The sequence below is a fragment of the Danio aesculapii genome, chromosome 3, assembly GCF_903798145.1.
Source record: "Danio aesculapii chromosome 3, fDanAes4.1, whole genome shotgun sequence".
Lineage (NCBI taxonomy): Eukaryota > Metazoa > Chordata > Actinopteri > Cypriniformes > Danionidae > Danio > Danio aesculapii.
The window spans coordinates 6,692,746-6,719,799 of record NC_079437.1 but is presented as its reverse complement, the minus strand read 5'-3'; the positions used below and the strand labels follow the sequence as shown (position 1 = coordinate 6,719,799).

General features: G+C 38.6%; 2 protein-coding genes across 2 annotated transcripts in view; both read right to left on the bottom strand.

Moving 5' to 3' along the window:
* Nucleotides 1-9,358, bottom strand: part of LOC130216920 (calponin homology domain-containing protein DDB_G0272472-like) — a 28,304-nt gene extending 18,946 nt beyond the window's left edge. Inside the window, exons 1-3 of the mRNA XM_056448855.1 lie at nt 9,319-9,358; nt 6,900-6,959; nt 2,840-3,508 (exon numbers count right to left, since the gene is read on the bottom strand). Of these exons, the coding sequence (XP_056304830.1) occupies nt 2,840-3,508; nt 6,900-6,959; nt 9,319-9,358 (769 nt within the window). The remainder of the gene's footprint in view (nt 1-2,839; nt 3,509-6,899; nt 6,960-9,318) is intronic.
* Nucleotides 9,359-16,224: 6,866 nt separating this feature from the next.
* Nucleotides 16,225-26,899, bottom strand: LOC130216913 (GTPase IMAP family member 8-like). Its single transcript, XM_056448841.1, has 5 exons — nt 26,896-26,899; nt 23,068-23,762; nt 22,121-22,130; nt 21,252-21,923; nt 16,225-18,170 (listed from the first exon to the last, which is right to left on the bottom strand). The coding sequence occupies exons 1-5, from the start codon at nt 26,897-26,899 to the stop codon at nt 16,225-16,227; spliced, it is 3,327 nt and encodes a 1,108-aa protein (XP_056304816.1).
* Nucleotides 26,900-27,054: the final 155 nt, after the last annotated feature.

Genomic DNA, 27,054 nt, shown 5'->3' with positions numbered 1-27,054 from the left:
AAGTCAATGGGACTTTTGGGATTTTTCTGGGTCGTTTTTCGGAAAACCCAAGGTCGGATCAGTTAGAAAAGATATAGCAACCCGAGTCAGACCAGTTCGAAGGTTTGACGAAAGTTTGAAGTATGTAGCTTGAAAGGCCTAGGAGGAGATACACTTAGAAATTAGTCTCAGAAGAAGAAGAAGAAGAATAATAATAAGTTTAAGATAGATAACAATATGCTGGCTTTTCAAGCCACCATAATTATATATTTCAACTAAACCTGACGAGATGTCTGAACTGTGAGGTGTCCAAACTTTTTGGGCCGAGGGCCAGATGCAAAAACAAAAACTTTGTCCCGGGTCAAATTTTACATACATCACACAGACACATGCATATATATATATATATATATATATATATATATATATATATATATATATATATATATATATATATATATATATATATATATATATATGTGTGTGTGTGTGTGTGTGTGTGTGTGTGTGTGTGTATTATGGAATTATTTTAATTCGTCATCCAACTGTTTCTAGAAAGACTTACGATTTTAAAATCTTGAATCTTCTCTTAGCAAATTACAGTTGCAACACTCATCAGACACTCTTTTATAAATTCTCCCTCAGTGAAGGGTTTCCTGTACTGTGCGATTAGCTGAGACACCTCATAACTAGCCGGCGTAGAATTTTCTTGCACTTTATTAGCACGAATAAACTGCTGTTGTTGAGCTGATAGTACAGCTGCTAACTGAAGGCCTAATGTTTTGCTTCATAATGTCTTTTAATATTATATTCCTTCATTACTGCAACTGATTCCTGGCAAATTAATCAGACACATATTTCGCTGACCTCTGTGAAGAAATATTAATTGAAAGTCTCCACTTTCCTTCCTAATCTGCAACTGCCTCTCTGGCTATACCACTAACTGTGCCCTCTCTCTCTCTCACTCTCTCTCTCTCTCTCTCCAAAAAAACAAAACAAAAAAAAAAACATTACTAATGCTTTGTTTCTTAGACTTTTACACACCTGAAACTTGTCTATAGCACTTGTTCACTGCTGCTCTTATAGTTGTGTGAATTGCTTCCTTGTCCTCATTTGTAAGTCTCTTTGGATAAAAGCGTCTGCTAAATGACTAAATGTAAATGTAAATGTAAATTTCCTGCACTCACTGTTGATTTACCTTTTTCTTGGTTGTGCCATGGCTATTCAATTAAGTTTCCTTCAGTTTGTTCGTTTCGTTTTAAGTCATAACAGGAACTGCTGCCTAATTGAAGGCATGTGATAGCGACACCCAGTGGTTATTTATTGAATTACTTTTATTTTTGTTTAGCGGGCGAGATTGTACTAATATTTATAAAAAGCCTCGCGGGCCGCCACAAAACTAATTGCAGGCCGTAGTTTGGACACCCCTGGTCTAAGCTAACTGAGTGTATTAAAGATGTTAAAGACTGGATGACCAACAATTATCTTTTCTTAAACTCAGACAAAACAGAATTATTACTTATTGGGCCTAAATCCTGTACACAGCAGATCTCACAACTCGACCTACAATTAGAGGGATACAAAGTTAGCGTTAGCTCTACTATAAAAGATCTGGGTGTCATATTAGACAGCAATTTAACTTTTAAAAATCATATATCCCATGTCACAAAAACTGCTTTCTTTCATCTGAGAAATATCGCTAAGCTACGAAGTATGCTATCCATCTCAGATGCAGAAAAGCTAGTCCATGCTTTTATGACTTCTAGGCTGGACTACTGTAATGCTCTGTTTGCTGGCTGCCCAGCATCCTCTATTAACAAACTTCAATTAGTACAAAATGCAGCTGCCAGAGTTCTTATCTAGCTCCAGTTTATCTAACCAACCTTCTGTCTCACTACAATCCAACTCGCTCTTTAAGATCTCAAAACTCAGGGCTTCTGGTAGTACCTAGAATAGCAAAGTCAAGTAAAGGAGGTCGAGCCTTCTCATTTATAGCTCCTAAACTCTGGAATAGCCTTCCTGATAACGTCCGAGGCTCAGACACACTCTCCCAATTCAAAACTAGATTAAAGACCTATCTGTTCAGTAAAGCATACACTTAGTGCACCACTTAGGGGTATGATAGATGAATGTGCTCCACGCAGGTTTTTGCATCTCGCTTATATACACTATGAACAGCAGCTACGCAAATTATTCTCTTTATTCTCCATTTCCACCTGAGGATACTCTTCTCGAGGCCCTCAGAGATTATGCAGTGCCACTGATACGATCCAAGACCTGTGAAGAGATGATCCCAAGGTTTCTGCAATCCCGGACCAGGTCGTATCCTCAGCAGCTGCTGTGCTGTCACGGAGGAATAGAGAGCATGAGTCTGATTCCTGTGAGACTCCAGGGACAGCTGAGTCTTCACTGACATCCAGCGTTCTCTAGCCTCCAGCGCCTAGACTGCAGCTTTGCACAAGACGTTTGGCCAGAGGAGAAATGGTCGTGCTCAACTGAGTCTGGTTTCTCTCAAGGTTTTTTATCCTTCACTTTCACCAATTTGTGAAGTTTTTTCATCGCAGCTGTTGGCACTAGCTTGCATGGTTCGGCATCTGTAGAGCTGCGCATCGATGGATTTGCTCCTCAGTGTTTGGACTCTCAGCAGTGAATATTAAACAACACTGACCTGAACTGAGCTAAACTGAACTTTAACTCTAAAAACTGGACTGACACTGATTCAATTTACTATAATCTTTAATGTGAAGCTTCTTTGACACAATCTACATTGTAAAATCACTACAAAAATAAAGATGAATTGAAATTGAATCTTAGATGCTCAATTGTAGAAACAATAATAATAAAAATGTAAAAGAAAAACCTTCATTGAATTTCTCTTTAAGATCTCCATAATTGTTGTCACTCTGGTCCTTTTCTTCCTCAGATCTGGTCTCCTCTTCATCAAATGATGTTCCTTTAACATCTTTATACCTCTTACAAGTGAGATAGTGTTGCTTATTTCCCTTCAGAATCTTCTCAAACCTCTTCGGTAGGTCAGAATGCCATTCTGGTTTTCTTTCATCCAGCTGCAGATGTCCTCCTCCACACTCCTTTATCAACAAATTCACTGCATTATTCTTGACCAAAGTAGTAATCATTGATCCATATGATTTTTCATCAGTCGTGAGCACTATGGTGTGTTTGATGGCCTCTTCACTGAACTCCTTCAGGACACTTTTCACTCTGTATCTGTCCTCACTGGTGAAGTCTTTGAACTGCAGTATAATCAAGAAGACATGAGGTCCTGGATCAGACAGACTCACACACTCTCTGACCGGCTGTGTGATCTGATCATCTGAGAGGTGTGTGTGGAGCAGCTGAGGACTGTTGATGAGCGTCACGTGTCTGTCTATCAGTCTTCCTCCGACTCTCTCCACAACATCTGGAGGAGCTTCACTGTCAAACGCTGATCGACCCAAGATCAAGTTTCCCACACGGCTGTTTTCTGACACGCTTTTACCCAGAAGAAGAATCCTCAGAGATAGCGCATCTGAAACACACAGATCATGTGCTATTTTAAAGTGTCCTGATATTGTATTGGACAGGTTTATACTCATTAGAAATGTCAGAGAACATAAAAAAACAGAAGGTTTATGTAAAATGGTAATACTTTTGCAATGATTTTGATATGGTTGGTTTGAATCAATTTAGTGCTTAAGGTCTATAACCCACAACCCCCCCCCCCCTTCCCCCCTTGCAAAAGCCGACTCTACTCTGATTGGTCAGCTGGTTTGATTGGTCATTTGCTGTGAGAAACAGAGTGTGTATGGTGGAGATTATGCAAATGAGAGAATTTTCCTTCCTGGTGTCAAGATTTCAGACACTTTTCTGCAGTGTTACTCTCAAACCAATAACCAATAGGATCGCTGAACCTGATGATGCAATCAGTGCAACAACAGTGCGGAAATATCAAAATTAATTATAAAGGCATGTCTTGAGAAAAGTTAACAGTTAAGTTCTTGTGAGGTATTATTTCAAAGCAAGAGTTGCTGAATGTGTCATGGATGGATAATGTCAAACTTAAGATTAGCCTTGTGTGCAGGCCCATCAGGAGATGTATTGGGCCCGCTTAAACATTAAAGCATTTTTTTTCACGGAAAGAGCAAATATTAAGTCATCTGTTAATGACGCTTGTGTCAAAAAATATCAATATTTCAATACATATCCTTTCGCTTTGCTCTCTCGTGCTCTCCTCTCTTGATGCGTGCTGCTGCATGTCCATGAGCTGCATTAATTATATCGAGATGTTAGTAACTGATCTCATTTCAATATCACTGATTCCATTAATTTAATAAGACAGCAGTGTAAAGTGCTGTCGATTGCCGATTTTTCCCTTTAAATCTCTCAAATTTTCATATGTGATCTCCTCGGCTATTGGACTTTTAGCTGACAATGGAAAAACATCAAAAACACACTAGATCTTAAACTGTTACTGTTCACTGTTGTGCTTAACAGTAGTGCAATACAATATTAAAAATTCGGGATTCAATGATGAATACTGAATAATTATTGATAATTCAAGATGTTTCAGCGAGCAGGTCGACGCACACACAGAGCGCTACAGTAAAACACGCTAAACATCATCTGTGTGTCCATTAAAACATGTTATAGGTGAAATAAATGCTGTTTTTTTTAAACAAAAATGTTTTTGATAGGCTATTAATGATAATCCATTAGCTATCTAATGCTAACAGGCTAATATGCAAAGACCTGCTATTCAAAAACTTGTTATTAAAATACTAATGTCCATATTGGCTTTGGTGCATTAAATAATAATTAATCATAACATTAAGATTTTTTGAAAAAAAATCACACAATATAGAAAATGGTACTAAATGTTAATATTTTTCAAGGTATCATCTCAAAGTTGGACATTCCAGCATTGTGAAAACACTATTACACTTATTGTAAACATTATTATGTGCATTAAAAGCAATATGGGTGATTCTATTGCATGTATAGCTGACATTTCAAAAAGTTAAGGAATAAAACTCTTTAAAAACAGCAATTATTTCCAGAATCTTATTGAAAGCATATTTAGTTTTTATAATTCAGCTTTTGCCAATCATAAATGATTAAATGTTTTACTTTTAGAGAAATCAACTTTTTATTTTGTTTGTAAACTCTGTTATGGATGAATTTAGTAATGTGTAGAAATAGCAAGGGTAGTTACTAAATTGTAACCGAATTGACCGTAACAATATCTATATATATTCTTTTTTTGTCACTTGGCCCACCCTAAAGTTCCAAGCTGGAGTGGGGCCTGCTTGTGTGTCCGTGTTTGGCGCATCTTGATTGTTATTCTGTCTGATATTGTGTTAACTGAGATCTTACAGTGTGACATCAATGTTTGTACAGTCTGACAATCATAAAGGATTAAAAAATATTATAACATAAATAATAAAAAAAAAATATATATATATATTAGATTAAATTAGATTCAACTTTATTGTCATTACACATGTACAAGTATAAGGTAACGAAATGCAGTTTAGGTCTAACCAGCAGTGCAATAGCAGCAAGTGCAGGATACAGGTATAAGTTATAAAGTGCAGTTATAGAAAAACTATGGTGATATTTACAGATGGATGTACTATCAACATTATATACAGGTTGTATTAGCTATCAACAGATTTACAATAATGAATATATGTACAGGATGCTATTAATAATCAGAAGTGTGCAGATAGTTAAACATAATTACAATTGTATATGTACAGTGGGTATGTACATAATTACAAACGTCCATGTGCAGTGGGTATGTACAGTTCAAATAAATTAATCTCTGCAATAAATCTGTGCAATTTTAAATGTGTAAATGTTAAACAGTTACATTTGCATTGTATATTAGAATCATTTTGTATTAATTTGATACTTGGGCTTGACAATCCACCTGTAGGAAACTCACTCTTTCCTCTTTATGTGCATCAGACACTGTCCTGCCAACTCTTCATTACAAGGACTCATTAATAATCCCAATAAAAAGCTGCTTGATGTTAAGCCCTCTTTTCAAAGATTATATAAAGACAATGACTATCTTGAAAACAATTGGTTATATTAGGATAAATAAAGATTAAAAAATATGCCATATAAGTTATCCTGGCGCGTGCCAAAAGTATCCAGTATAGTTTCAGCATCTTTGTGTTTCCTCCTTTGAAAATACTGGGGAAAGTAATTAGTGATGTGTTTAATCCACTGCACTTTGAGTGGTATCGCTATACACTCTTGATTAGATCAATTTATGCCACATTCCAGACATGGTCAGAGCTGAGAATGTCTGCAGAGAAATGTACCACCTTTGACTTGCATCAGTCAAGTTGAATTCTAGACATTGATTGCAAGTAGAAGTAAAATCCTATTTGCAAGCTACATCTCTCTGAGAAATAATTACTCTCTGAATAATGCTTTGGAGCAAAGATTTCTATACCAGCATCAGTCTTGATCATAAACATCAAAACTTTACTAAACTAAGAATTTCACCCATTTAATTTACTTTTCTTTATATTTGCCACTTCTTTAAATAGACTTTGCATTGTTGCAGTTTTGTATAAGTCAATGATTAAAAACAATCGTTGAGATGAAATCATGCTGTTTTTAATCATTATCAATTGAGACATCTTTATCCTGAAGGCCCTGAGAACTTTTTTGTACCTATAATGTAAAACAGATTTATGAAAGTAAATGTGGGTGAATTATAAAAAAAGCTGTGTCTATAGCCAATTGCTAAAATAAAATCCTTAAAGCACAATTGGCTTTATATAAAATCCCAGTTGATGAAAAATTAAGGCGATCCACTTGTCATTTTGCAGTTTGAAGTCATAAACTGTCCATAATTTCCACACATTTGCATTTTCTTTCTTTTAAGTCATATAAACACTTACAAAAAGGAGGTACATCAATGCTCCATCTCCTTCTGGGAGTGCCGGAGTGTTCAGCAATCACTGAAACAAAAGTCATAGATTACATTATATTACACTACATAGAGAGAGAGAGAGAGAGAGAGAGAGAGATAGAGAGAGAAAGAGATGGCTACATACACAATCAGATTATAATACACAGAGCATGTTTTCTGTGTTGTTCATATTGCCTTTTTCAAGAGTTCACTCTTAGCTCAAGATTTATAAATAGCTTGTACAGCATGCTGTCCTGGGAGAGAGCCCTGAGCTCAAGGAACAGTTTAGAAAATATTTTGCGTAGCTACCCAGTACATATTAAAGATCACCGGGAACAAAAAAACAAACAAACAAACACAGAAACATGTTACACGGCCCCATAAATGTCCAACTTATATTTAACTGAATCATATAGATGGTGAAAATTGCTCATTTTATTTTTATAAAACATTTTTTTTAGTAAAAACAATATCGACATTTAAGAATCCATATTTATTTTATTCATTCATTCCTTTGACTTGTTTATTGGTGCATATATAGGCTATAATTTACAGTACCTTTGACAGCAACAGTGCAACTAATTTTTTAGACTGTTATTTGAAAACTTTAAAGAAAGATTAGACTTTCTCCGGTGACGGCCGACTCCACAACACGCCGTGACCATCCTTAAGGTGCTATAGCCGGCATTAAATGACAAAACAAGCCGTCTGGGCACTGAATTCAAAAGTGCAGTTATTTCCTCGTTGTTCAAAGAGTCTGCAAGTTCGTGTTTCATGGATATAAGATGTTGTGGACTGTGGACATTAATGATGTTAAGCGTGTCGTTATTCGATGCGCACCAGAAAAAAGTCTTTCAGCAGTGCATGCAGCTGTTGGTAAAGTTCTGTCCCAGATCAGAGCGAGTTTTTGTGCCACCAAAACACAACGTTTCAATACACTCACACTCAGTCAGGGGAAGTAAAGGTCTCATTAATGTCAATCAAATGAATCAAGCTCTAGCCACGAATAGAATAATAGGCTATTTTATTATTATAAGATTTTAGACAACGGGTTAGTAATTATATTATAGATGGTTAATTATATTCAAGTCAATGAAATAATAACTTTAATAAATAAAATGTGTTCGTGAGAATGTGGTCTGCCAGTGAAAAGCAGCTGTAGTGTATACTGTTTAATAATCAGTTTTAATGATGTCTTAAATAAATAAATAAATAAAAAAGCAGCATTAATTCCCGCCCTCTCATGGTAGGTACGCAAGTAACTCGACTGGTTCGAGCCTCGGCTGGGCCACTTGGCATTTCAGTGTGGAGTTTGCATGTTCTCTCCGTGTTGGTGTGGGTTTCCTCCGGGTGCTCCGGTTTCCCCACAGTCCAAACACATGTGCTATAGAGGGTTTGATTAACTAAATTGGCCATAATGAATGAGTGTGTGTGCATAATTGAGAATGTATGGGTGTTTCCCAGTGATAGGTTGCAGCTGGATGGGCATCTGCTGCATAAAACATTCATTCATCCATACATTTTATTTTCGGCTTAGTCCCTTAATTATCTGGGGTCGCCACAGCAGAATGAACCCATACACTATCGTTCACACACACTACGGACAATTTACCAAACCGAACCAAATTCTCCTATAGCGCATGTGTTTGGACTTGTGGGGGAAACTGTAGCACCCAGAGGAAACCCACGCCAACACGGGGAGAACATACAAACTCCACACAGAAATGCCAACTGACCCAGCCGATGCTCGAAGCAGTGACCTTCTTGCTGTGAGGCGATCGTGCTACCCACTGCACCACCATGACACCTGCGTAAAACAAATGCTGGATAAGTTGGCGGTTCATTCCGCTCTGGCAACCCTGGATTAATAAAGGGACTAAGCTGAAAAGAAAATGAATGAATAAATAAAACACAATGCGTCTTTCTTATGCTTTCATTGTTTTTATATATGGCACTGAATCTATATTCACTGTAAGAACATACATTTATTAAAATCTGACACAATATGAGATAAAATTATCAGATCAACTGCTAAATATTTAGAATATTATTCCCCAAAATGCACAACCCCTGCTATTTTATGACTGTGCCTTCATTGTCTTTATTTACAGTACTGAATCCATATTTCTGGCATTGTTTGGCAGACTAATGCATGCTATTTGAAATGTTTTTATTTTTAAGTAAGTTTTAGTAGTCATTTAAACCATCAAACGTTTATACAAAAAATCAATCCAGGACTAAAAGGCTAAATAAATAATAAAAATATTAGAACATAAAAGGAATTAAAGATAATATAGAAAAACAGACCAGTAGTCAAAGCTAAATGTATTATAAATGCCAAAACACCGTCATATAATGAATACTGAAGGTATAATCAGTGAATATGAGGTAATTATGTGCGGTTTTACTTTCAAACATGCGGTATATTCCGTCGACTACGTTTACCATTTTGGCGTTTTGAATAATTTTAAACACATTTAAGTGTTGCCTGGTCATCAGATCACGTTTCTATGCTCGTTATTGCTGTCAATTGTGGAAAAATGATCGATAAAACGTTTCCGATAAACTCCTTTGAGTTTAACAGAAGCGCGTGACGCGCGTGCACGCGGAGGGAGTCAAATTTCAGTCCAGCACAGACAGCAAAACAACACAATAAACTGACTAAAACAGCTTTATAGTTGAAGATTATTCCGTGTTCAGTAATAAGTGACTCTTATGGTGACATTAACCGTGTTAGTACACATATTGATCGGTTAGTTGAATACAAAACTTACTCGAACTCTCTGCCATTATAACTCCGTTACGATCCTGAAATAAACGAAAGTTTATGGCAAGCTGATTTAGCTTAACATGATCACATTCGTCATCAGTGCTAAACATCAAACAGATGTTTTCACTACAAATTCCACTGCATTTTAATAAATATAAATATATGACACATGCAACATATACAAAACAATTCACTATTGGAATTGCCATATCTCAGATTACATATATACAACATACAAAATATTACGTTAAGCATTCTTGGTTTTAACATGCCACCAATATACACAGAGGACCAATACTGCTGTCATTAAAAACAATAATCAGATCATAAAAATGCATTTAGGACATCAAACACTGGGAACATGTTACGGTAAAACGGCCTGCCATAAAGACGCTCAAATGACGAAACGTGCACGCGCGGCCATGTTGTTCCCTATGCGTCCAGTAGATAGAGGCAGCACAGTGTTATTATGAGCCTCCAGAGCTTTATCATCACACCAAACCAAACGCGACACCATGAAGAGGTATGGTGAATACTTGTTTAAAATGTCGTTTAGCAAAAGTGAAACGTAAACATTTTTAATTAGATTAAGATCGATATGAGTGTATGCCAATATATAAACAAGTTGGTGTATTACAATTCATATGCAGAGATAAAACAACAGCAATGTACTACATCTCACTTTTTAATAAAAAAATGTCTGTCTTTAGCTTGCATGAGAGTGCTTTTCCTGGAAAGATATTTTTCTAACCTGCTCTAATATTTTTATTTTTAATAACTTAATATATTTAAATAATTGACTAATGACTCTCCTTAAGAGAATTTAACTACACACTCACTAAAAAGCTAAATAAATCAATTCAGTTAATATTAAAATAAATATATGTGTAGCCCATGTGTGTTAATATTAAGAAAACAAAACAATCATTAGTAATTGACCACCAACAATCACAAAAACATCTGTAGATGATCTTACGATATAATCCAAGATCTAGTTACATTTTATTTGCACTTAATCATGTCTGATTATTCATTGAAGGTGCTCTTAAAATTAAATAAAAGTAATTGTGTGTTGTCTCGGTACATATTGTAATGTAATGTACTGTATTGTGTATTTATATAGTGCATTTATCGTGTATGGTCATACACCCAAAGCGCTTCACAGTCATGGGGAGGGGGCGTCTCTCCACACCACCACCAGTGTGCAGCTCCACTTGGATGATGCCACGGCAGCCACAGGACAACAGCGCCAGTGCATCACCACACACCAGCTATAGGGAGAGTGGAGAGACAGTGATAGAGCATATTTAGTGGATGGCCATGATTGTGAGGGCCGATTGAGAGACTTTAGCCAGGACACCTAGGTTATACCCTTACTCTTTACGTGAAGTGCCATGGGATTATTATTGACCACAGAGAGTCAGGACCTCGGTTTAACATCTCATCACATAGTGTCCCCTTCACTTTTACTGGGGCATTGGGACTCACACAGACTGCAGGTTGAGCGCCCCCTGCTGGCCTCACTAACACCACTCCAACAGCAGTCTAGTTTTTCCATGTGGTCCCCCATCCAGGTACTGACCAGGCTCAGTCCAGCTTAGCTTCAGTGAGTAACCGGTCTTGGACTGCAGGGTGATATGGCTGTGTTTTTTCCCTCCTCTTCCATAGGGAACAGATATGTGGTGATAATTTATAATGTATATATCACAATCAGGTAACTACAGGGGTTGGACAATGAAACTAAAACACCTGGTTTTAGACCACAAAACTCATTAGTATGATGTAGGGCCTCCTTTTGAGGCCATATTTGAGACCTTTTGAATAGGGTTCAGTTCAGGTCACTATGTGATGCTGCTGAAGGAAAACATTTCCTGAGTCGCTCCTCCAAAACACCCCAAAGTGGTTCAATATTTAGATCTGGTGACTGTAACATGGGAGATGTTCAACGTCACTTTCATATTCATCAAACCACTCTGTCATAAGTTTTGCTGTGTGTGTTGGTGCTCTATCCTGACACACAGAACTGCCTTCAGGATATAATGTTTGACCCACTGAGTGCACATGGTCCCTCAGAATGGTTCAGTCACCCTTAGCAGTGACGCACAAATCTAACACAAGTACTGGGCCTAGGAAATGCCATGTTATAACAGCACAAACCATCACTGATCCATTCCCATGCTTCACTCTGGGCATGCAGTAGTCTGGGTGGTATGCTTCTTTGGGGCTTCTCTACACCATAACTCTCCTGGATGTGGGAAAGACGGTAAAGGTGGAGTCATCAGAGAACAATACGTTTCAGATTATCCACAGCCCAAAATCTTTCACTGCTGGCACCACTGAAAGCATTTAGCATTGACATCAGTCACCAAAGGTTTGGCTATAGCAGAAGGCCATATATATTGACCCTCTAGAGCTGCAAATGAACAGTTTTAGTGGAAACAGGAGAGTTAAGGAGCACATTTAATTCTGCAGTGAGTTAGGCATCCGAAAGACGGCGCCCACCGACAGTATAGTGTCCCATTCACTATACTGGGGCATTAGGACTCACACAGACCACAGGTTGAGCACCCCCTGCTGGCCTCACTAACACCACTTCCAACAGCAACTTAGTTTTCCCATGTAAACTTCCATCCATGTACTGACCAGGCTCAACCCTGCTTAGCTTCACTGAGTAACCGCTCTTGAGCTGCAGGGTGATATGGCTTTGGCAGTTGAGCATGAACATTTCTCCTCTGGCCAAACTTCTTGTGCAGAGCTGCAGTCTAGGCACCAGAGGCTGAAGAACCCTGGACATCCATCGTGGTGAAGCTGCAGGTGTGAGTAGGTCATGGGGGTGTACAGTCTGGACCACGAGATCAATGCAGACTTGTCTTTCACTGGGGTCTTTCAGGAATCAGTCTCATTCTCTGCACTCCAAGACCACCGCATCATCTGCTCAGGATAAGGCCTGTTCCAGGATTATGGAGACCTCTAGAAGTCCTCTATGGTTGGCATCATCTCTTCACAGAACTTGGATTACATTAATGGTGCTGCACAATCTCTAGAGGTCTTGGGATGAGGATCCCCAGGTGGAAATAGAGAAGAGAAGATTAACAGAAGTCTGAGTGAGAAGTCTAACAAGATGTCTAAAAGATGTGTAAAAGAAGTCTGAGCAAGTAGACTAACAAGTCTAAAACCTGGCTCACACTGTGATTTTCAATAATCCTAAATGATTGTAGAATGTCAAACTGCATGAACATGTCTCCCATGTCACACAAGATCTCAGCTGTCATAATGTCAGACTGAATGACAATAAAAACACACCAAAGGAGGAAGAAAACTCTCCAGGAGATTGATGTTGTTCATCCATGACACTTTCACTATTCTGCGTTCTGAAATGATACCTCACAGCAAACATAAACAATGTGTAGCTGCACACAGTGTACCTCAGTAATCAAACCAGGAAGAAAAAAAAAACTGTTTGAACAGTTGAACAAGATTCAGTGATCCTATAGGTCCTTGTTAGATGCTCATCGCAGCTGTTGTTACATTGCAAGACAGTGTCTGAAATTTTCAGACACTACCAGAACTTAATTTGAGGAAAATCTAAGAAGGGCTTTAGAAAAGTCTATGAAAAGTCTAAGCGAAGTACTAGAAAAGTTTATCAAGTGCAGTGTTACCCTGTATATTTACATTTACATTTAGTCATTTAGCAGACGCTTTTATCCAAAGCGACTTACAAATGAGGACAAGGAAGCAATTTACACAACTATAAGAGCAGCAGTGAACAAGTGCTGTAGACAAGTTTCAGGTGTGTAAAGTCTAAGAAGCAAAGCATTAGTAATGTTTTTTTTTATTTTATTTATTATTATTATTTTTTTTTATTACAGTTAGTTGTATAGCCAGAGAGGCAGATGCAGATTAGGAAGGAAAGTGGAGACTAAACAGTTGAGTTTTTAGTCGTTTCTTGAAGACAGCAAGTGACTCTGCTGTTCTGATGTAGTTAGGGAGTTCATTCCACCAACTGGGCAGATTGAATGCGAGAGCTCGGGAAAGGGATTTCTTCCCTCTTTGGGATGGAACAACGAGGCGACGTTCATTCACAGAACGCAAGTTTCTGGAGGACACATAAATCTGCAGAAGTGAGAGCAGATACGAAGGAGCAAAGCCAGAGGTCGCTTTGTAAGCAAACATCAGAGCTTTGAATTTGATGCGAGCAGCAACTGGCAGCCAGTGCAAATGGGTGAGTAGCGGAGTGACATGTGCTCTTTTGGGTTCATCAAAGACCACTCGTGCTGCTGCGTTCTGAAGCAGCTGAAGAGGTTTGATAGAATTAGCTGGAAGCCCGGCTAGTAGAGAGTTGCAATATTCCAGTTTGGAGAGAACAAGAGCTTGAACAATCAGTTGAGCTGTATGTTCAGATAGGAAGGGTCGGACCTTTCTGATGTTATAGAGTGCGAATCTGCAAGATCGAGCAGTTCTAGAAATGTGGTCAGAGAAGTTCAGTTGGTCATCAATCGTTACTCCAAGGCTTTTTACCATTTTGGATGCAGTAATGGTTGCCCCATCCATCTGGATTGAAAAGTTATGGTGAAGAGTCGAGTTGGCAGAAACTTCAAGCATTTCCGTTTTCGTGAGGTTAAGCTGGAGATGATGATCTTTCATCCAGAGTGAAATGTCTGACAGGCAGGCTGAAATGCGAGCTGGAACCGAGGGATCATAAGGGTGAAAAGAGAGGTATAGCTGGGTGTCATCAGCATAGCAGTGGTAGGAAAATCCATGTTTATGGATGACTGGTCCTAAAGATGTCGTGTAGATGGAGAAGAGAAGTGGCCCAAGAACAGAGCCCTGAGGTACCCCAGTGTTTAGATGCTGTAGGTTGGACACCTCTCCCCTCCACGACACCCTGAATGACCTGTCCGAGAGGTAAGAACTGAACCATTGAATAACAGTGCCTGCGACGCCCAGTGACTCAAGCGTAGATAGCAGGATCTGGTGGTTTACAGTGTCAAAAGCAGCTGATAAATCCAGCAAGATGAGGACAGATGATTTAGAGTCTGCTTTAGCCAGTCTGAGATCCTCCACGACCGAGAGCAGGGCAGTCTCAGTTAAGTGGCCTTTCTTAAAGCCAGATTGCTTGTTGTCCATGAGGTTGTTTTGAGTAAGAAAGTCCAGGACTTGATTGAACACTACTTTCTCCAAAATCTTGGCCATGAATGGAAGCAGGGATACCGGTCGGTAGTTTTCAAGTAGCGTTTCTTTATTTCTTCTCATATTATGAGAAGTTTATTCATAAACTAATGTCGAGAGGTCCCGCATTAACTAACACATGACTCTCTAATCAGATGATTCTTAACCATAAATATGAATTTCTTATCTCAGAGGGTGGTCTTGAAGAACCACCATCCCACCCTTACTCCTTTCTTTTCTAGATAGGACATCATGGTGGCCCAGTCGTTAGTACTGTTCACAGCAAGAACGTCACTGGTTCAGGACCTTACTAGGCCAGTTTACATTTCTGTGCAGACTTCCCCCGAGTTCCCCAGTTTCATCCCATAGTCCAAAGACATGCAACATAAGCGGATTGACCAAACGAAATTGGCATCATAGATGAGCTCTTAGTCAGCAGTATATGTCTCTATTGCAATCTCTAATTTTCCATAAGCCATAATAAGCCAGGGAAGTTCTCAAGATCTACTTAAGCTCAAACTCCCCTCTCACCTGCAAACAGGAGGGAGCCCCAGGATTGAGGATCTTGTGAGCTCAGGGCTTTCTCTCAGGACAGTATGTCAAACATGATTTGTAATCAATCACCAGCTAAGTGTGAACTTCTGAAATATATTTTAAGGGGTTGTGATGCATAGAGGTGGAGACAAAACTTAAAGCACGCAAACAAAGTATAGGACTGAGTCATGATCTCAGCAGCATAACAGAACCAAATCAAATGCATGGGTGCTGCTAAACCAATCAGCCTGGCATTATTGTCCTGAACTTCATAGAGACAACGGCAGTCATTGGGACCTTGCCAATAGTCGGGAAATTCATGAAGACAAAATTTTAATGTCTCAGACAGTTGGCCTGTTAGACTCAAACTTTGCTTAGAAGGTCATCATATTTACCTCAAAAAGTAAAATACCATTTACATAACTTTTCAGTTAAACACTTACATTGAAACTTTTGATTCCACAACATACACAGGTTACAAAAAAAAAAAAAACACTGAGGCAAATCTCAAATTAATCTACCAAAGCATTTTATTCAAAAGCACCTTGTATTAGTTTTTGGAAGTAAACTGATTTGAAGTAGGGGTGTCAACGGTTATTAATTATTTTATTAAAATCTATAAATCACTGTGTAGTATATGTGTTACGGTATTGTGTAGTATATCAGATGTGATTTTTGTTATTTGTAAAAATACAACAGCATGTCTCAGGACTAATATCCTATTTAAAAAGTAAGGACAATCAGATGGGGAGATATTTTAAGCAGCACACAACAGAAATACGATTTGTCATTACTAATAGAAAGCATTAAAAGTTATAAACAGGAAAGGTGGTGGTGACCATCACAGAATGTTACAGCTGGATTTATTCTTCATTCTCTCTACTTCTCGTAGTAGGTCTTTGATTTCCTTTTCTTTCTGTTCTTGCAGATGTTGATAAATTTTCTCCAGTATTTGATGCTGATGTTGACGTTCTTCCAGCATCTGCTGAAGCTCCTGAATGAGCTGCTCCTTTTTCTCTCTGAAATCATTCATTTCTTCTGCTTGTTTTCTGGCTTCAAATTCATGTTTCTTCTTTATCTGTTTTATTTCCTCTTCATGCTTCTTTTTCATTTCATCTCTCTCTTTCTCTTCTCTCTTTTGTCTGTCTTTCTCTTCGGCTTCTCTCCTACCTTTCTCATCTTCTTGCTCTCTTTTGAGATCTTCAATCATTTTCCTCCATCTCTTTCTCTCTTCTTCTCGTCTCTCTTCATCTTCTTGTTTTCTTCTCTCCCACTCCTCTTTTCTTTCTCGTTCCAGTCGTTCATAATGTCTCTTTGTCTCCTGTCTCTTTTCCTCATATTCTCTCTCCTTTTCTTCTCTTTCTCTTCTCTGTTTCAGTTTCTCCTCCTCCATCTTCTGTCGCTCTTCTTCTCTTTCTCTTTCAAATCTCTTCCTCAGTTTCTCCAGCTCTTCTTGTTTTTCTCTCAGTTGTTCCTCGTGTTTCTCTTTTCTTTTTCTTTCTTCTTCCTCTCGTTCTCTCAACCTTCGTTTCTTCTCATCCTCCCATTCTCTCTGCTGTCGTTTAATATCTTCTTGAATCTCTTTTCTGTCATTTTCAGCCTCTTTTATTCTTCTTTCCCATCTCTGTCTCTCCTCCTCTTCTTCCTTGTTCCTCTTTTGATTATCATATTCTTTCTTCTTTATTTCCTCCTCTTGTTTCTTCTGTACCTCTGCTATAATTCGCTCTTGTTCATTTCTCATCTTGTCTTGGTCTTGTCTGTATTTCTCTTCTCTCTTTCTGTCTTCTTCTTCTCTTTCTTTCTGCTGTTGTTCATACTGTGATCTCTGGCTTTCTATCTCTCTCTTCATTTCTTCTATTCTCTGATGATATTCAGCTCTCTGCTGTTTTTCCTCTTCTAATCGTTTCTGGTGTTGAATCTCTTGCTTGATCTGATCTGTTTTCTCCTTCTCTTCAAACTCTTTTCTGAGGTTTTGCTCTTTTTCTCTGAATTTATTCTCCATTTTCATCTTCTCCTCTTCTGCTCTTTGTTTCTCTTCCTCGAGTCTCTTCATAACATTTTTCATTTCAATTTCATATTTGGCCTTTAATGCCTCATTTTGAGCCTGCATCTCTCTTTCTCTCTCTTTCAGTATTTCCTCCATTTTCTTCTTAATGGACATCTCTGCCTCCTCAAACATGCTGTTTGTGAAGTATCCACTCTGATTATTAGTTTTCACCTCTTCTATCATCTTTAACAGCTCAATCACTTGAGTTTTGTCTTGTTTTTCTCTGTTATTGAATGCCAGGAATCTGTTTCCACAATCTCTGATCAGTTTTTGGAGCTCTGCACAATTATATTTGCTTACATAATCTTTTATGGGCTCATTGAGATCATCTCCTCTAGTGAATAGAACGATGCTGAACTGAGCAGATTTTGTACCAAATATCTTCTTGATCAGGTCTACAGTGTCTGTTTCCTCTTTGGTGAATCTTCCCAAACTCAACACAATGACAAACACATGAGGTCCAGGAGCTGACAGTGAAACACATTTCACTATTTCTTCCACCACTTGATCATTTGTCAGTGTCGTGTCAAAGAGCCCTGGAGTATCAACTACAGCTACGGATCGACCATCAACTTCTCCAACTCCTTTCTCACAGACATTCGTCACTGAATCTGGCCTTAATTGGCTGCAAAACTCCTCTCTTCCAAGAATAGTGTTTCCTGTTGCGCTCTTTCCACTTCCAGTTCTCCCAATTAGCACAATCCTCAGACATTCATGATTGTCTGTTTCATCTGCGGAACCTGATAAAAATCATGCATTAACATTTGGTTAGAATTTTTATTTCTATTTTGAGGCACGGTATAAAAAAAACTCAAATCACACGGCATAGTCAAAAGATAAAAATTAGAGCTCACTTTCATATTTATCCTATTTATTAGTGTTAATCTGACACATGGTGGTAATTTATATCTGACAAACATTAATTTACTGACAAAAGTTGGTCATTGCAAATATGTGATTTCTAAAATATTGCATCTTTAGAATGTCCCTAAATCATTCAAGTCCTGCAGTAGTTTGAACTTTTTACAGCTATATAGAAGAGTGAATGCAAATGAACATCAGAAGCTCCTTTGGCAACATGTTCCTTCACTGTGCTTATTATCCAATGAACCTGCAGCATTATTGCAATACAATACCTCCTATAACACAACAACATAGATAAAGCAGTTTCTTGCAGCTAAAAATATTGAAATAGCGTATGTAAGGGAAACACCTAGAAATGTCTGCTTTGAACTAAACAAAACTCAGCCATGTTTTGCATTTGTTTTTAGCTTAAATTGTGACTTTAGAATACTCTGGAGTAGAATCAAAGACTGGAATGAGCTTTGGAACAAAGTCAGAAACTGGAGCAGGCCCTGTTGCAGAGTAAAGGACTGAAGCAGACTCTGGAGCAGAATCGGTAACCTAGGATTACTCTGGAGAACAGTCAGGGACTGGAACAGTGTTGGGAAATGGGACAGACTCTGAAGCAGAGTCAGGAACTAGAGCAAACTCTGGAAGATGACATGCAGAGGATCTGTTTGCCCTCCAAAATCTGACAATTCTGAATGAATGAATTCGTGAACTGTTGCAAGCTCTGAAAAAAAGTCAAAGACTACAGTGGGCTCTGGAGCAAAATCTAGAAAGCAATTGAGCTCTGGAACAGAGCAGAGTGACAGACTGGTCTATTTTTTGACAAAACTAGTCAAAGAATAGAGCACACTCCAAAAAATTGTCAGGGACTAGAGCAGACTTCGAAGAAAAGTCAGGGACTGGAACAAAGTCAGGGACTAGGGCAGACTTTGAAAAAGAGTCGGGACTGGGGCAGACTCTGAAGAAGAGTCAGGGACTGGATCACATTCTGGAAAAGAGTCAGAAACTGGGGCAGACTCTGTAGAAGATTAAGGAACTAGAGCAAACTCTGTGGCTGTCCCTGACTATTCTCCAGAACCTGTTCAAATTCTTGTCCCTTAATCTTCTAGAGTCTAACCCAGTACGTTCCAGAGTCTGCTCGACTCCCTAAATCTTCTCCAGAGTCTGTCCCATTCCCTGACTGTTTCAGTGCCTGACTCTTCTCCAGAATCTGGTCCAATTTGCAACTATGCTCTGGGTTCAGGGACTGGGGCAGACTCTGCAAAAGATTTGGGGACTGAAGCAGAGCAGAGTCCGGGACTGGAAAAGACTGTGGAGTAGAGTCAGAAACTACAGTAGGCTCTGGAATATCATGTGCCGAGGATCTGTTTGCACCCCAGAACCTGAGAATTCATTGACTGTATCAAGCTCTGAAACAAAGTCAGAGACTGCAGTCGGCTCTGGAGCTAAATCCAGAACGGAAAAGATCTCCGGAACAGAGCAGAGTCACAGACTGAAATGGGCTTCAGAACAAAGTCAGAAACTGGAACATGCTTTGGAGCAGATTCAAGGACTGGAGAAGACTCCAGAGAAATGTCAGGGACTGGAGCAGACTACGTAGAAAAGTCAAGGACTGGAGCAAACTCTGGAGCCAAGTCGGTGACTGGGGCAGACTTTAAATAAGAGTCAGGGACTGGAGCAGACTCTGAAAAAGAGTCAGGGACTGAAGACTCTGGAACAGAATCAGACACTAGGGTGACTCTGTAAAAGATTAAGGGACTAGAGCATACTCTGTTCCAGTCCCTGATTCAGTCTCCAGAATCTGCAAATCTGCTCTAGAGTTTGCTCTAGTCCCTCAGTCTTCTACAGCAGGGGTCACCAATCTCGTTCCTGGAGGTCCGGTGCCCTGCAGGGTTTAGACTAACTTGCCTCAACACACCTGCCTGGGTGTTTCAAGTATACCTAGTAAGACCTTGATAAGCTTGTTCAGGTGTGTTTTATGATTAGGGTTGGAGCTAAAATCTGAAGGACATGGGACCTCTAAGAACAAATCTGGTGACCCCTGTTCTACAAAGTCTGTCTCAGTACCTTATTCTCTTCCATAGTCTGCTCTAGTCCCTAAATCTTCTCAAGAGTCTATCCCATTCCATGACTCTGTTTTAGTCCCTGACTCTTCTCCAGAATTCTGCACCTCAGAAACCGCAAAGTTCAAGGACTGTAGCAAGCAGTAGCTCTGGAGAAAAGTCAGAGACCAGAGCAGACTTTAGAGCAGAATTAGAGAGTGGAGCAAGAGAATGGCCCACTTTTCGGGAGAAAATTGGTACAAGGTCAGTGATTGAAGCAATATCTGGAGGAGAGTCAGGGAATGGAACAGAGTGAGGGACTAGAGAGTGAGCTCAGGAATGGTATCAGGAAATATTGAAGGCTTTATAATGGGAGTAGGCTCAGAAATGTCTCACTATCTCTAAAAATACTGCCTTTTTACTTTTACTCAATACTTTCTTTGTGTAGAAAAAAAATATATAGGGTCTTTATTTGGTCCTCTGCTTGGTTTTCTCTAGATTCTGCCTTCATCTGCCTACATATTGTTTTACAAAGAAGACAAACAGGCAAACTACAGAGATTGTATTGTACACAGATGTTCACTTAAACAGTAATGTCTAAAATTAATTTAAACATTTGGGGAAATATACGAGTATGATGTGTATCAGTGTTTTGTATTTGTGTATTGGTATTACAGTGACAGCAGATTGATAATTGTCGCTATTTTAGCGACAAAAAAAGGAGAAAATAGGGCCCAATCCTGTCATAGATTTTTATCACGCAATGATAGGATGGCCCAAGCATATTCCCATATTATGCCCATATAGATAATGCCTTTTAATGATAACGATAATGCCTTTACAACATTTTGTTGACTAAAACCAAAACAGCATTTAGTGTTTGCAATTAAAAAACAATAATGAATGCAAACGAACTGTTCACCCTACCTTCAGTCTGAATCCTCTGTTGCAAGTCTCTGATTTTCTTTTCCATTTCACTCATTTTTTCCTCCAGTTCACCCCTGACTCTGTTCTGTTGAGCTGTCATGTACATCTGAAGTGAATATGGTTTAGTTTTCAAGTTCTCTATGTAATTCAACAGCTCTAGGATCTTTTTTGCATTTTCAAGTTCTTTTAACCCCATCACTTTGTATCTGCCACCATACTGACTGCACAATCGTTTAGAATCTTCATGGACTTTAACAAAATCTGTCACAGGTCCTTCAACAGTGCCATTTGTGACGAACACTAGTATGAATTGCTCACAAGAGTCAAATGTTCTTTTAATTGTCTCTATTTCTGCTTTATCTTCATCAGTCAGAGGACCAACAGGAATAATGAGGAGGAAAGCATGAACTTCAGAATCACAGAGAGAGACACAGTGAAGAGTCTGATGCATCACTTCATCTTCTGAGAGACGATTGAGAGCTGGAAGCTCCAAGAGACTGATCTGACGACCATGAATCTTCTCTTTCTTCACACGTATTTCACTACTTGCCTCCCGACTTGTAGTTTTTGACTTTTTTCCACGTAAAAGTTTTGACACAGAGACTTTAAGTGATCCATTACTTCCACAGAGCACCACATTCAGCTTCTGTCTCCCAGTGAAGTTTGCAGACACTGAAAGGCAAAGAAATATATGAGCATAATGTTCAGTCACACTATCACAGAACACATACATAACTCCAATGACTGTGTGTTCAATATCTACTTACAATTGGGGCGAATCGCTGTTGGACTATGTCCGGTATAATCTGTAAAAATATATACATATATTTAAGTTAATTGACTTAGTGGATGCTTTTACCCAAAGTGACTGTTACATGCCTAGGGTCAGGGAAAACACACAACCACAACAAAACAAAACATACAACAAAAGAAAACATCACCTCCCCCCCCCCCCCCCCCCGCCGCTTTTCAATTATAATTATAACTTCATATGGCCCCCTATAACTGCCCCCTTTATCAACAATGTCACTTCCCCCCTTACCTTGCCCCCCCTCCACATCGTTTTTCAACTACATCACGCACACTCCCTATTGAACAATGTCATGGCCGCCCTACACCACCCCCTCCACCACTTTTCAACTACATGGCATGACCTCCTTCCACCCCCCCCCTTTCAACTGTCACATCCCCCTACACCACCCCCTGCCGCTTTTCAACGTGGTGGCACTTTTTAAACTATGTTGAGCAAAACTAATGCTTCTTAAAACTGGGCAAAGACACTGCTCCATGTGTAGAGTTATTTGTGCTAATAATAGTTGTACACTTCCACATTTACATCATGGATATCTACTAGAATCTGTAACCGTTTCTGCTTTTGCTTTCTGTTCTCCTTTCCATCTAATGTGTTCCTCTGCTACTACTTGAATAACCTTAATATTACCGTAGTGACTAGTGGTTTCTTTGAACTCTGAGATTGACGTTAAATATTAAAGACTGCATTTAAAATGTCTGTAACTTTTTTTTTTTTCCAAAGTTTGATGATAACAAAGTGTTGTTTAGACTATAAGACACACAATTATTCTGTTTCATCAAACTTCATTAGATTAGACACGCTGTAAGCATAGTATATCAGTTTAGTGTATACTATTATATATCATATGTATACTATTTTTGGCATTGAGAGCTCATTTGAAAGCCTCATTGCTTAAAGACTTGCTGAATTGCATTTAGTTGAAACTGTCGTTCATAAATCTTAAAATATTAATTCTGAAAACTTACCAGAGAGTCTCCCTTCTTCACTTCTCAGTTTCTGTGCCTCTTTGGGTTTTCCATCATCACTGTGGCGAGGGCTCTTCTCATTTTTATCCTCTAAACTGGCTGGCTCTTCATCCACAGAAGTTCCCATAACCTCACTATATGTGTCACATGTGAGATACACTTCCTGATTTTCCTGCAGAATCTTATCGATCAGTTGAAATATATCTGCTTGATTTCTCTCATCCACCTGCAGATGTCCTCCTCCACACTCCTTCATTAACTGATGAATAGTTTGCACCGCAGCAGAGCCTCCAGTCGGTTGTGCTGTAAGGCTGAATAAAGCACTTAACATTGATCTGGGTGTCTCTTTATCAGTGGTGAGAGCAATGGTGTGTTTAAGTGCATCTTCACTGAACGTGTTGAGCACATATTTGACTCTTCTCATGTCGTCCTCTGTGAAGTCTTTGTACTGTAGTACAAGTATGAACACATGAGGTCCTGGGTCAGACATTTCTACACACTCTTTGACTGTCTGTGTGATCTGATGATCTGTAGTGTCTGGATTCAGCAGATGAAGAGTGTTAATGACTGTCACATATCTGCCTTTCACTCTTCCAGCCATCTGCGTCACATTGTGCCTCAAAATGGCTGCCGGATCTTCATTATCACATGGATCTTTTCCCAGGATTAAATTTCTGATTCGAATGTTTTCTGATACACTTTTTCCAAGAAGAACGATTCTTAGATCACACACTGAAAACACAACAACATAATGTAAAGAAAACCCTAGGAATATGCAGCAATTCCACAGTAACCATAATGAATAATTATGTTAATGGAAACAGTTTCCCATAGTTTGGGATTGTTTACATTTGTTTAATATTTCTTTATTCTTCCAAACTGCATGATCAATATCTTGCAAATTTAAACTTACCTTGCAAATTTATAGCACATTAAAACAAATTCAAGAGTTGACACTTAGCTGATGATTGATTATAAAGCTTGTTTGGCATGCTGTCTCGGGAGAGAGCCCTGAGCTCTTAAGATCCTCCAGCCCAGGGCTCCCTCCCGTTGCAGGCCGAGAGGGAAGTAGTGATTGCTCTTAAGAGATGACTACTATTAGGACCATGTCTATGGTGCCGATTTGGATTAATCAATTAACTTAAGTTGCATGTTTTTGGACGGCGGGAGGAAACCGGGAAGAACCCACATGAGTACAGGGAGAACGTGTAAACTCTGCATTGAAATGTGGGTAAGGGCTAGAACCAGTGACGTTCTTACTGTGAGGCAACAGTGCTAAGCACTGGGCCACCGTGCCACCTATTTAGGAAAGGAGGAGTAGGGGTGGAAGGGGGGATTCTTCAAAATGAAGATGGCTGTGATGTGGAATTTAGGGTATTTAAAGTGGCTTAGGAATCATCTGATTGATTAATCATGAATTGGCGCAGGACCAGCTGTGATCAATCATAAGTACGTGATCCTCCTGAAATTAGTTATAAATAAACTTCACTTGTTTGTGTTGATCATATAAAGCTCAGTACAACAAATGATTGATGAGCTGTCAGAAGTTTTACAGCTTCATGCCTTTATATTATTACCTAGACCACTGGTTCTCAAAGTGGGGGTCGGAACCCCCTGGGGGGTCGTGGGACAATGACAAGGGGTCGTTTGGTGATTTCCAAAGCTCAAATAAATTTCATTAAACTATTAGAATTACCATATTTTATTCATAACCCACAAAAGATAGTTAATAGTTGTGTTAAAGAAAGAACAACAACAAACAAATAAAAATCAGTCATCAGACTTTAATTTCTATATTAAAATGTGATTAAATTAATAAATGACTATAAAAAATGATATGGTTAATAGACTGTTGCAGTTTTGTGTTGTCAATATACTCATGTTTATATTTGCCTATAGTTGTGTGTGCAACATTTGCATATTTACAATATAACCACCTTGAAAAATGGGGGTCGCGAGTCACTGACATTGTTATTTGGGGAGTTGCGGGCTGAAAACTTTGGGAACCCCTGACCTAAACCACACATTCATCAGAACTACTATATGTGTCAAATCACTTTGTTAAACAGCAAAAGGTAAAGAGAGAAATCAAGTTCATATAATGGCCTTGGCTGGATCAGTGTGGAGTTTGCATGTTCTCCCCGTGTTGGCGTGGGTTTCCTCTGGGTGCTCTGGAGTCCAAACACATGCTGTACAGGTGAATTGGGTAAGCTAAATTGTCCGTAGTGTATAAGTGTGAATGAGTGTGTTTGGGATGCAGCTGGAAGGGCATCCGCTGCATAAAACAGATGCTGGATAAGTTGGCTGTTCATTGCACTGTGGTGACCCCTGATTAGTAAAGGGACTAAGCCGAAAAGAAAATGAATGAATGAAAGTTCCTATGATGCAAAATGTCAACAAATGTAAAACAGCCTTGAATGAAAAACTACAGGAAGCTGTTAATTAAGCGTGTGCTTCATTAAAATCAATTGTTACTTTTGAGTTTACATATGAAGATGTTTTGTTATGATGACATGTATCTGTGTTTGAAGAGTTGTTGTTAAGACTGGATTATACTGTTCAAAATGAATTCATCAATCAAAATAGATTAGTTCAACACACATTTAGTATAAATATTGGACAAGGATGTGGTGTAAAATGCAATACATTGATTGTTGACGTTTGAATTAGACATCATACCCCACGTGTAGTAGGAAATTATTATTTTTTTAACTATTTTACACATGAATCTCAAAGATGTTGTAATAATATACAGTGGTATTTATAATAAAACTGGCTTACTTTCAGGACGATCACCACTTGTACTCCACCGCCTTTCACTCTCTGAGAATAAAATCAACCATTCAGTATGATAAGTGATGAATTTAATAAATCAAACCTTTAATCATGCATTGGCGCATCAGGTATATGACGCTTGTATTACAATAACTTAAATGACCTTCAGAATTACTTTAGCAACTGAACAAAAAGGTAATACTACTAATTAAAATAATTATATCATGTAAAAAAGGGTTTGAAGCTTACGTTTGTCGAACTCTCCGGCTACAAACGATGCGAGTGAATCTAGACAAAACCAAAGTATAGGAGTAAATAAAGACCCAATATGTATTTTTCTTAGAAAATGAACGCTTCATTTCCAAACAACAAACCCCACTGTAAAGAAAATCCATAACTGTACAACTGCACTGTATTTACCCCGTTTATTTCTGCTTTTAAACTGCATTATAACATCTTGATTTTTTTCCACCAACAACTTTTAGCCTTGAAAACTTGTAAAAAGTGACTTTTATGACCAGTTTTAACAGTCTGCAGTGCTATATTGTCTGTGTTGGTGTTGTATATTATGCTACAGAAACCTTGTAATAAACTGCCAGTACATTTTCTGTCATTTTACAGGCTTATTTCTCTAGATATTATTTATTATACATCATATTATTATTTAAAATGACTAAAATGTCAATAAAAGTCAGTTAAAGTTAAAGTTGACAGAGCAGATAATGCAATTCGCCACCGCAAATAAACGCGAAACACTCGTGTATCACAATAAGGAAATAAGGAAAATGTGAATAAGGAAATGAACAGATGTTTTACAGTGTATATTTTCCCCTCCATATATTTAATATTTTATTGATTAATTACATTGACTTCATTAACTTTTCAACATTCATTTAATTTACTTTCATTTAACAGATGGATGTATTCGGCTGAAGAGGGATATAATAAGGGATTCTTTAAATAACACAACTTTTTCCTCCACACAGCCACGTTCAAAAATACAACGAGCAGTTTCCTACTCCATATACATGAACATTACAGTAACATTTCAGGCTATATCATCTACTTTATGAACTGATTTATTGCCTACCCATTGTGCCTGTTATTTCTCCATCGCCAGTTGCTCGCGCTCCTCTCAGATTCTTCCTCCTGTCGCGTGCACGCGCTTCACTTGACGCTCAGCAGATTGTTTATTTATTTATTTATTTAACGTTTTGTTTTCACGGGTATAACCAATAAAGGTAGCATA